General features: G+C 41.2%; 2 protein-coding genes across 2 annotated transcripts in view; both read left to right on the forward strand.

Moving 5' to 3' along the window:
* Positions 1-1,847, forward strand: part of LOC102815776 (cytochrome P450 2G1-like) — a 12,143-nt gene extending 10,296 nt beyond the window's left edge. Inside the window, exons 7-9 of the mRNA XM_006871515.1 lie at positions 848-1,035; positions 1,153-1,294; positions 1,666-1,847. Of these exons, the coding sequence (XP_006871577.1) occupies positions 848-1,035; positions 1,153-1,294; positions 1,666-1,847 (512 nt within the window). The remainder of the gene's footprint in view (positions 1-847; positions 1,036-1,152; positions 1,295-1,665) is intronic.
* Positions 1,848-2,757: 910 nt separating this feature from the next.
* The window catches only part of LOC102816167 (cytochrome P450 2A13-like), a 23,604-nt gene continuing 13,912 nt past the window's right edge, over positions 2,758-12,449 (forward strand). The window contains exon 1 of the mRNA XM_006871516.1: positions 2,758-2,764. Within this exon, the coding sequence (XP_006871578.1) occupies positions 2,758-2,764 (7 nt within the window). The remainder of the gene's footprint in view (positions 2,765-12,449) is intronic.

The raw sequence follows: 12,449 nt of genomic DNA on the forward strand, positions 1-12,449 counted from the left end.
GAACCGCTGACCTTAAGGTTCGCAGCCCGATTCGTAACCACTACGCTACCAGAGCTCCTTGTTTTATAGGGACCTTATTTCCATTCTCTGTCTCCATCTTCACATGACCACCTTTCTTCTGTGTCTCTGCACTCCTGCTGTTATAAGGACACCAGTCAGCCATCCTGAATTATGGTTCACCCTAATCTAGTATGGTAGCATGCTAACATAACTAATCCCATCTGAAAAGACCCTAATCCCAAATACAGCCATGGTCATAGGCACCTAGAATTAGGACTTCATCATATCTTTTGGGGAACACAATTCAGCCCATAACACATTCTAGGTTCAGGCACCTGTCTGAGTTACTTGCACAATACATTTTATGTGACCTCAAATAACTATGATCTCAGTACAACCATCACAACCATTTTCATGATGAAGAAACTGAGGATCCCAGGTAAGATGTTTTTTGCCCAGAGTCATTCTCCATTAAGGGCAACTCCACCAAAGATGCTTTCAATTCTGATTCAGTAACTGCTTCTTATTTACTTCAACCCATCCTGCCTTGTGTGTCTTTTTGTCTTTTCCCCACCTATTTGTCCTTTTCCAACCTTGCCAAAAATGTTTTAAACACTGAGTTGGGATGAGGACACTATGTCCTTCTCAATGGTGTGATAAATACTGATTTTGTACCACCCAGCTCTTATGTATAAAAAGGCATCCAAAACATCTGGAAGACGTTTTGAGAACCCACTGTCTGCTGGAGATGTGAACACGTGACCCTTCCTAGCTTCTAAATTCAATGCTGTCACATCTCCTGTCCTTTATCTGTTCTCTTTTCTCTGAATGTGGTTGTTTTTTGCAGCCAAAATCCATGAAGAAATTAACCAGGTGATTGGACCTCACCGGATACCAAGTGTGGATGACCGGGTCAAGATGCCCTACACAGATGCTGTGATCCATGAGATACAGAGACTGACAGACATCGTGCCTATGGGTGTACCCCACAACGTTATCCGGGACACTCACTTCCGAGGCTTCCTTTTGCCCAAGGTGGGATTGCACCCACCATTTTGCCCTATCTTCTCCCCAAACTTCTCTTTCTTCCTGTGTCCCTACATTCATCCCTCAACAGTGGACATCCCCTCACTCGCCCCTTCCTCAATCCAGGGTACAGATGTGTTTCCCCTGATTGGTTCAGTCCTCAAAGACCCCAAATACTTCCGCTGCCCAGATGCCTTCTATCCACAACACTTCCTGGATGAGCAGGGCCGCTTCAAGAAGAATGAAGCCTTTGTGCCTTTTTCCTCGGGTAGGTTGCTAAGGTATGGGTTCCCACAGAGAAAATCCTACATATGTCCCTCAACCCATGGTCCATCTAGGCATCTGAGCATAACAGATGTGGCGTCACGTGTTGAGTCCCCTAGCTGAGCATGGTAATGCACAAAGCTTGAGATCCATGGAGTCCTAGTGTGGCACTGCAGGATAATACACTTGACCACAAAGTCAGTTTGAATATAAAGGTTGGTGGTTCAAATCCAGCAGTTGCTATAGCAACTGTAACCCCTTGAGTCACTGTGGAGGGATCTGTGGCCTGGAAAGGTGATCTGGCCCCAACTCCCCTCTCCCATCCTGTTATCCTGTGCACGTGAGTCAACCTATCACCTTCCTCTTTACCTACAGGAAAGAGAGTCTGTCTGGGTGAAGCCATGGCCCGAATGGAACTCTTCCTGTACTTCACCTCAATCCTTCAGAACTTCTCCCTGCGTTCTCTTGTGCCACCAGCCGACATCGACATTACCCCCAAAATCTCTGGATTTGGAAACATTCCCCCTACCTATGAGCTCTGTCTTGTAGCCCACTGAGCGCTCACTATTGGGTTCAGTGGGTAGTGTTGTAAGACAATGTCTGCTATGTGTATTGGTGCAGCCCACCATCCTGTTTCTTTAAATACCCAGAGTTTCCTCTGGAGATTTTGAGACAGGCATTATTACCAATCATGGAACAGAGGTCTCCCAAAGTCACCCTGAAAATGTAGGGTAATAAATCTTGTACATCAGTAAAAATCAAAGCACTGTTCAACAATTCTACAAAATTCTCAAGGATTTAACGTCTCATGATCATCTCCTACTAGGCTTACTGCCACCACCAATTCCTTATCTTTTATTCTCTGTTTTTGTGTGGGCCCATTGTCTCTGATATTGGCCCAACTGTGGGTCACAATCATTTCTCCTTGCATCTACCCTCCCTCAAAAGAGAGAAAAAAGTCAATAACAGGAACTCAAAACTGTTGAATGTAGAAAGTTTACTGTGTGTTGTATGAGACTTCTCTGTAGAACACAGCAAAATGAACCTTTACACTTCTCTGTTTATTATCCATTCTCCAGCCCACATCAGAGATCTCTCGCTGGTTGGGCCATTGTGGGGAATGCCCTCGTCTCAACAATCCTGGTGGGTCATTGCCTATAAAAACCACTTACAGCATCTCTTTTTGGAAACACTTTGCATCCTGGTTGTTTGAACCTCCACTGTTTCCAATTACAAATAATCCTCACTCTCTTTTGAATTTTAGTTCAACTGCCTTCCACTTTCTAAATTCCATTTTCATTTCTATCAACTTCCTCAGGTGATGAAATTGTTACACACTCACAAACATGAACATGCTTTGAAAGTTTGTGGGAAAATTCCATTATCTTTTCATTTCATTTCCATCAACTTTTTGAAATCCCCTCAATTATATGTTACTCATCAAATGCTATGTTTCAAGTACACAACATGAACGGTAACATTTTGAAGTACTTGTAATCCAATGAACAAAACAGACGAAAACTGAGAATTAGTCAGAAGGTAGACAATAAATGAAAACCATGCTAGATAATTAAATCATCATCATATTAGGAAAATAAGGCAGGTAATCAGGAAAAGGAATTCAGGTCAGAAATTTTGTATTTGGTGACTAGGTGATGTCTCACAAGTCTTCCTGGAAGACAATTAAATGAGAGAAACATGCCTGTTTTTTTTTTTTGTTTTTTTTTTTTGTTGTTGTTGTTTTGTGTGTGTGTGTTTTGTTTTTTTCAAAGAATTCACAAAGGGGCTAGTGTGGCTGGAGTCAAGAAGGAATGGAGAGAAGAGAAATAAAAGAGATGAGACCAGGGAGATACTGAGGGGCTAGGTCATGTGGGAACTGGACCACATTTAGGACTTTGGAGTTTACTCTGGGTTGAGGTTGAGTTGGTTATGAGCAGAGAATGACATGTATAGATATGCTTTTCAGAGCTCCCTCTAGTTGCTGTATGGGAAATAGACTGTGAGTGAGGGTAAGAACAAACTTAGAAAGTGCATTTGGAGGCTACTTCAAGTGGTTACTTTAGCTTAGACACACTGGAACCAGTGGAGGTGGGAAGAAGTGGGTGGGTATAGATACAATTGTGAAGACAGGCTTCAGAATATCCTGACATATTGCATGTGGGTGGTGACCCATGTGTGTCAGACGTAGACCTGTGGTACAGCGGGTTTTCTGGCTGACTTTTCACAAGTCACCAGTCCTTTCTCTCAAGAAGCCTTTGGGTGGAATCAAGTCTCCAGATTCTCACTTAGCAACTAAGTGCATTAACCTGTTGCATGACTCCCTTACTCCATTATCCACTAAGGAAGAGCAAATTAAAACCTTGAGGAAATTCTACCATTAACTATAGAATGGCTAACCCCCAAACAACTGGCAGTAGAAGATTCCAGCCAAGATGCAGAGCAATTGAAACCCTCACACAGTGTTGGTGGAAAGTAAGATAATAATCACTCTGGAAGACAGTTTGACAGTTTCATATAAAGCTTGGCACTGTGGGTTAATGCGCTGCACTGTAGTGTCAATTTGAACTGCAGGGTAAGTGGTTCAAGCTCACCAGCTGCTTCTCAGAAAGCCTACACAGGGTCCCTATGAGTCAGAACTGACTTGACGGCACTTCACAACACAACATACACTTTCAAAAAGGCCCTGCAATGACACTTGTAAATCTATATACAGTTGAAAGAACTGTGAACTGCATCAACACAGAAACATGGATGCAAATCTTCAAGTCCACTCGAGTGTTTGTTTCCTGGTGTGGTGCTGTGGGTTAATGCACTGGACTGAAAAGTTGGTTTGAACTGCAAGTCAGCAGTTCAAGGTCACCAGCTGCTCCTCGGAAACCCTACATATAGGGTCACTGTGGGTTGGTACAGACTCAACAGTAATTAACAACAACAACAATAGGGTGCCTAGGTCAACAACAGCAAATAGAAAATGAGAGGTGTTGGTGAGGGTGTGCAGAAATTGGAACCACTCATCTAGTTATGGTGTTGGAGGAGGATATTGAAAGTACCATGGACTGCCAAAATATCCAACAGATCTGTGTTGGAAGAAGTGCAGCCAGAGTGCTCCTTGGAGGCCAGGATGGCCAGACTTCATCTCTCATACTTCTGACATATTGTCGGAAGGACCAGTCACTGGAGAAGTATATCATGTTTGGTAAGATGGAGGGTCAGAGAAAAAGAGGAAGACCCCCAGTGAGATGGATTAGCAAAGTGGCAGCATTCACGGGGCTCAAACATTGCAACAATTGTGAGGTTGTCCCAGGATCAGACAGTGTTTTGGTCTGTTATGCATAGTGTTGCTAGGAGTTGATAAAATTCAATTGCATCTAACAACAACATCTATTGCTGGCAGGAATGTCAAATGGTACAACTGTGGAAAACTATTTGGTGTTTCTTCAATAGTTAAATATAGAAACATCAGTAGCCAATTGCCCTGGGGTCAATCTACTTTATGGTGTCCCCATTGTGTGAGTGGACAATTGTGCGCCATAGGGGTTTGGGGAGTTTTTTGCCACAAAGTGTAATTTTTATTTTCTTTTCTTGCAGGTTAGTTTTACTTCAACCTGTTAAGGGCTCAATTCTTTACATGGGCTTTGGTGGTGGTCGTGGGGCAGCACCAGCAGGTCTAAATCTGGGTGAGGGTGTTTGGTCCTTCAGAGCTTCAGGAGACCGGTTCCTGACTGCCTGCTGTGAATGGCGCAGCTCTCACAATAATGCAGTTTCACATACAGCTTGGGAAGCATGTATGCATCGAAGACACTCGCTTTGGACATATCCCTGATGGCTGCGGCCTCTACTATGTTTCAAATTACAAACTTCTTAATGGCCTTGTCTTTGGGCACGCAGCAGATGCAAGTCATGCAGCAAATAGGCTGCACATGGCCGCAGCCCTTTTTGACATGAATGATTTTTCTCCTTTTCTTTGTCATCTTGGAAGTGAGGAACCTAGAGAGAGAGAGCGCCATAGGGTTTTCAGTGACTCATTTTCCAGAAGTGCATTGTTAGGCCATTCTGCTGAAGGCCCTAGGTATTCAAACAAATACTTGTACATCAATGTTCACAGCAATATTCTTCAAAATAGGAAAATAACCCAAGTTATCATCAACTAAAGAATACAGTAACAAAATGTGATCGAGCCATACAATGGAATGTGATTCAGCTAGGCAAAAAAAGAATGAAGTACTGCTACATGTTCAGACATAGAGGAGCTTCAAAACATTACACTACCTGAAAGAAGCCAAACCGGAAGGTCACACACTGTATGATCCATTTATGTGAAACATCAGGTAGATCCATAGGCACAGGGAGGGTCTTAATTGGTACCAAAGGTTGGCAGACAGAGTGGAAGAATAGAACAGTTGAATGGGTTTAAATTTCGTGGAGGTGAGGAAGACATTTTAGAAAGGTAGATGAGGAAACTGAGAGTTGATTAAATACCACTGAATTGTCCAATTTGAAACGTTTCATTTCCTGTTACATGGGTTTTTCCTCAATAAAAAAGGAACTTCCAGCATACATTGCACAGTGGATGAAGAAATCTTTATGAATGAAGTGAGACTCAAAGGTTTAATACTCTATGGGTCCAACTACGAAACACATTTGGAAGTGGCAAAGCAGTTGGAGCTTAGTGAGGATAGGATTTGACTACAAATCAGCGATTTGACCTGGATTATGGTCGTGATGCCTTGTCTCTGTGTATATGTCAAAAACTCTTGAAACTGCAGGCCAAGAGATGAATCTAATTGTGTTTAAATTTCAAAATGATTTAAAATTGAAAAACTCCATATATTTTTCACAGAATATTTTGAATGGACAATTGTTGCTCTAGATCATTCTCCTGGAGAGAATTATCTTAAGTTTATTAACTTTTCAAATAAGAAAGCTGAAGATGAGACATCTCAGGTAATGTCACACAGTGAGTAAGTAATAGAACCAGGATTTGAACTCAATTTACTGACTCCAGAGTGTCTACTGTGCTATTTTTGTTGTTACTTTTAATAGAACAGTAACACTGTTGGTGTACAAACTCAAAACTTCATGGCCAACCTTCCTTCCTACCTTTCTAAAACATATACACAGCACATGTGCTCCTGCATTCCTATTTAGGTAGACTCCCTTACAGGATTAATCATACATCCATTGTTAGCTACTCAGATTCTTCGATTCCAAGTTGTCTCGCATCCATCCATTCTCACCCATCTATCCATCCATCCAAACATCTCTCTCTCCTCTTAACTTCCACCTATTCACCTTTTAATTTATTCATGCTTCCACCCAATGATACCGTCATTCATTATTCTTTCTGCACAAACATTCAGATATCTATTCTCTCACTTAAGTCCCACATTTGAAAGACGTACAGGGAGGGAACCTTAGTCTCTGCATCTAGACTGGGAAAAAGGAAAGGGATTCTGGGAACCAGAATCTGCAGCTTTCATTATGCATTCCCTTCAGGATCCAGAACAGAGTTAGAAACAAAGGGAGGGAAGGCAATTTCTTGACACTGAGATCCTGGCAGGTGTAGCTATGGCCAATGGAGAACGATGGAAGATTCTCCGCCACTTCTCCCTGACCATCCTCCGGGATTTTGGGATGTGAAAGCAAAGCATTGAGGAGCGGATCCAGGAGGAGGCCGGCTACCTATTGGAGAGTTTACGGAAGACCAAAGGTATGGGGGACTCAGAGGGGATAGTTACAATAAACTGAATGGTGGTAGAGAGCTCAATCTAGAAAAGATAGGTCTTGGTGAGAGGAACCTCTGCGATGGGAGTAGAAAAGAAAAGATGGATTTAGGATTCACAGATTTGGGATTCCAATCAGACTGAATGTTAAAACTTAACATAAAAGATTGCAAAATGTTCTTGTCCAAAGAATGCCAATCTCAGTTGATCATAGGGAGTCCATGAACCCCTGAGTTATTTTGCAAATTTGGTGAGACTTGAGTAGTATTTTTTTAATGCATAATTAAATTTTTATTATATTTTCAAAGGAGTACATTCTTCATCCAATGGCCAGAAACCACTGGGTTCTAGAGATAAAAGACACAGAAGCTAAGAAAGCAAAGATAAGAGATGTTGTATGAATCTAGGAGTATTGGAAGTTGTCAATTGAAAAGGAACACATAAATATCAATATCCTAAGCATTAGTGAGCTGAAATGGACTGCTATTGGCCATTTTGAATCTCACAACCACATGATTTACTTTCCCGGGAATGACAAACTGAAGAGGAATGGTGTCATATTCATCATCAAAAAGAATGTATCAAGATGTGTCTTGAAGTACAAAGTTGTCTGTGATATTATAATATCCATAAACCTACAAGAAAAATCAGTTAATACCACTATTACTCAAATTGACAGTACCAAAGACCAATAATGATAAAAGTGAAGAATCCTACCAACTTCTTCAGTCTGAATATGATCAAACATGCAATCAAGATGTATTGATAATTATTGGTGATTGGAATGCAAAGGTTAGAAACAAAGAGGAAGGATCAATAGTTGGAAAATATGGCCTTGGTGATACAAATGATGCTGGAGATCACAGGATTGGATTTTGCAAGACCAATGACTTCTCCACTGCAAATACCTTTTTTAAACAAATCGAAGGCAAACTATACACATGGACATTACCAGATGGAATCCACAAAAATCAAATTGGCTACATCTGTACAGAGTGGTGGGAAAGTTCCATATTAGCAGCCAAAACAAGACCAGGGGCAAACTGTGGGACCATTTCAATAGGTACCGTATGATCAAGAGCCAAAGAGCCTGAAGGGAAAGTCCAAGGTGCATTAAAGGCATTGGCAAAGAATAAGGCACAGGAACTGTTGGAATACAAAATTGAAATCTTTCAGCAAACCGAGGCTGCACTGGAGGCACTCCACTCATGTATGCCAAAAAATGTGGAAGACAACTGACTGGAAGAGATCCGTATTTGTGCCCATTCCAAAGAGCGATGATCCAACAGAATGCGGAAAACATCAGACAATCTCATCAATATCGCATGCAAGCAAAACTTTGCTGAAGATAATACAAAAATGGCTTCAATCATACTTAACAGAGAATTTGCAAAGGTTCCTGCAAGATTCAGATGCGGACATGGAATGAGGGATATCATTGCTGACATCAGATGGGTCTTGGTTGATAGCAGAGAATACCGTAAAGATGTTTACCTGTGCTATATTGTGTGGATCTTCACAAACTATGGACAGCATTGCAAAGAATGAGTATTCTGGAACATTTAATTGTGCTCATGAGGAACATGTGTATAGACCAAGAGGCAGTTGTTCACACAGAACAAGGGAACACAGAATGGTTTAAATTAGGAAAGGCATGTACCAGCGTTAAATTATTTCACCATATTTATTCAATCTGTATGTTGAGCAAGTAATCCAAGAAGACGGATTATATGAAGAAAAACTTGACATTAACATCAGAAGAAGATTCATTAATAACCTGCAATATGCAGATGATACAACCTTTGTTGCTAAAAGCAAAGAAGACTTAAAATGCTTACTGATGAAGAACAGAGACAACAGTGTTTGGTATCAGTTGTGCATCAATGTAAAGAAAACAAAACTCCACACCACTTAACCAATAAACAAAATCCATGTAAATGGAGAAAAGAATCACGTTGTCAAAAGCTTCATTTAGCAGCTATCAATAGTCATGGAAGCAGCAGTCATTAAATCAAATGACATATTGCATTAGGCAAATCTGCTGTATAAGACCTCTTTAAAGTGTTCAAGAGTAAAGATATCAAGGTGTGCTTGCCACAAACCATGGTGTTTTCAGTAGCTTCATATGCCTGTGAAAGTTGGGCAGGGAATAATGAGGACCATAGAAGAATTGATCCATTTGAATTATGGTGTTAGAGGAGAATATTAAAAGTACCATGGACTGCCAAAAGAACAAACCAATCAGTTTGGGAAGAAGCACAGTGTAATGCTCCTTAGAAACCAGGATGGCCAGACTTTGTCTCTCATACTTCAGACGTTTATCAAGAGGGACCAGTCCTGGTGAAGGTTATCATATTTGGTAAAATGGAGGGTCAGAGAAAAAGAGGAAGATTCCCAATAAGATGGATTGGCACAGTGAAGGCAGCAGTGGGCTAAAAGTTAGCCGTGATCGTGAGTTTGGGGCAGAAATGGGCTGTGTTTGGTCTTTTGTGGATAGGGTCATTATGGGTTGCTACTGACCTGATGGTACCTAACAACAACAACAACATGATTGTGTTGTATTGTAGGATAACCACTGGATGATAAGGTGGGTTTGAACCATAAAGTCAAATTAACAACAATATAATGACTGGAACTGTGGTTACCTTGGCAGGGCCAGGCCAAGTGATTTTGTGGTACTCATAAGGAGCTCTGGTAGCATAGTGGTTACGAGTTGGGCTGCCAATCTCAAGGTCATCAGTTTGAAACTACCAGCGGTTCTGTGGGAGAAAGATGAGGCTTTCTGCTCCTGTAAAGATTTATAGCCTCGGGAACCATGTGCAGGATCACTATGTGTCGGAACCGACTCCACGGTACTCAACAACAACATACAGGTCATAGGAGCTCTGGTAGCATACTGGTTACAAATCAGGTTGATTATCTCAAGGTCAGCAGTTCGAAATTACCAGCGATTCCACAGGAAAAAGATGAGGCTTTCTGCTTCCATAAAGATTTATAGCCTCTGAAACCCTACGCAGGGTCATATGAGTTGGAACCAACTGCACAGCACATAACCATTACAACCACCATAGAGGTGATGGGCCTGACATTCCTCACCCCTGCTCTAGAGCCTTCCTTGTCTCTTCTAGTTTCTGGTAGCACCAGAAGGAGTTTTGTGTTTTGTAGGCACTTATTTCTATTCTCTGTCTCTATCTTCACATGACCACCTTTCTTCTGTGTCTCTGCACTCCTACTGTTATAAAGACACCAGTCAGCCATCCTGAATTATGGCTCACCCTAATCCAGTGTGGCAGCATGCTAACATAACTAATCCCATCTGAAAAGACCCTAATTCCAAATATGACCACATTCATAGACACCAACAATTACAGTTTCTACATATCTTTAGGGAAACACAATTGAGCTGATAACACCTTCCAGGTTCAGGCACCTGTCTGAGTTACTTGCACAATGAATTTTATGTGACCTCAAATAACTATGATTTCAGTACAACCATCAAAAAGATTTTCAAGATGAAGAAACAGAGGATCCCAGGTAAAAAAAATTTTTGTCCAAAGTCATTCTTTCGGAGAGAGAAAGAAAGGTAATCACCCAATGATGCTTTTAATCCCTATTTTTTTTTTAAATTTACTTCAGCCCTCCCTGTCTTATTTGTCTTTTTGTCTTTCCCTCACCTATTTGTCCTTTCCCCACCTAGCTAAAAATGTTGTAAAAACTTAACTGGAAGAGAACAAACAAGATGGCAGATCGGGCGGAAGTGTAGTAAGGAGCTCCATTAGCAACAACACCGAAAACCAGACCAAGCAGTCTCAGGGGATGGTCCCAGAACTCTGAACCACATATAAAGGAATATCTAGAAGGTTGGAAGGCTTACAGCTAGAGGTATTTGTAGCAGAAGCAAGAAATCAATTGCTTCCAAATTCAAGATGCTCAGCTGCTCCAGGAGCTGCCATCTTGGGTGAGACCAACTGGGGGAAGGATCAGAGCAACCACGGACCCCTGACAGAACCGTGGAGATAAAGGTGTGCACATTCTTTTCTTTTGGTATCTGTTCATTGGTCCCTTGCTGTCTGTGCACCTCCATTCTGGTGACTATAGGGATGCCTGAGCTTGTGGACACCCCAGCCCTACCCTAGGACGGTTCTACTATGCATGCACACAGATCTCCTCGAAATTTAAAGAGACAGTTTCCACTTAAAACCAAATGGCTACAGCCGGCCCTGAACTGTTTATGACTAGAAAAAAACACCTAAATGGGGATTGTGGAGTGGGACAGGCAGACAAAAAAGGAAACAGGTCAAAAATTAAATCCTAAGTTACGTCAAAATGACCAACAGTGGCATCTTGAAATTTCTCAAAAAGAAGAGTGATAAGGGAAGCCCATTTCCTGATCACATCTACCTGAAGGCAATCAGAAAGCATAAAACATACTAAAATACACACCCATCTAAGTATTAAGGCCACAAATAACCCCTGAATATGCAGATGCAGATGACCATATTTGCACGTGTCCAGAAATGAGATAAAGTGACTGAGGCAAATGAACTGGAAGTAGACCTACACTCCATACTGGAAGATGGGCAGGCTCTGGAAATACCTGAGAAGGAATTCAGAAAAAATATTATAAAATGTATCAAAACACTATATAATGGAGTTGAGAAAAATAATGAAGAAGTCAGGAAAGCACTACAAGAACAATCAATTAAAAGAGATACAGCATTGGAAATGATTCAAAACCTACAGAAAGAGGTCCAAACTATTAATAATAGAATATCAGAAATGGACAGTACACTGAAAGGGCAAAGGAGTAGAAATGAAGAGATAGAAGCCAGAACTAGTGAGCTAGAAGATAAATCTCTCAACACTGCTAAGACAGAAAGCACAAAATAGGATAAAAAAATCTGAAGAAGGCCTAAGATTCATGTTGGACAACAGGAAGAGGAATAACTTAAGAATTACTGGAATTGCAGAACAGGAACAAACACAAGTCCACAGAGGAGATAGTTGAAGAGCTTCTGGAAGAAAGTTTTCCTAATATCCTGAAGTGAAAAGATGAGCATTCAAGAAGATCAGTGAACGCCTGGATGGATAGACCCTAAAAGACAATCACCAAGACATATAATAATCAAGCTCTCCAAAGTCAAAGATAAGGACAGGATCTTGAAAGCAGCTAGGGAAAAGAGAATTGTAACATACAAAGGCAAGCAAATCAGATTAAGCTCAGATTTCTCAGCAGAAACTACGCAGGCAAGAAGGCAATGAGGAGACATATATAAAACCCTGAACGAAAAAATCTGCCACCGAAGAATCTTCTACCCAGCAAAGCTGTCAATCAAATACGATGGTGTAATCAAAGCATTCCAGGAAAAACAGAAGCTAAGGGATTTTGCCAAAGCCAACCCTGCTCTGAAAAACATCCTAAAGAAAGTTCTGTGG

This window comes from Chrysochloris asiatica, unplaced genomic scaffold (assembly GCF_000296735.1).
Source record: "Chrysochloris asiatica unplaced genomic scaffold, ChrAsi1.0 scaffold00168, whole genome shotgun sequence".
NCBI lineage: Eukaryota > Metazoa > Chordata > Mammalia > Afrosoricida > Chrysochloridae > Chrysochloris > Chrysochloris asiatica.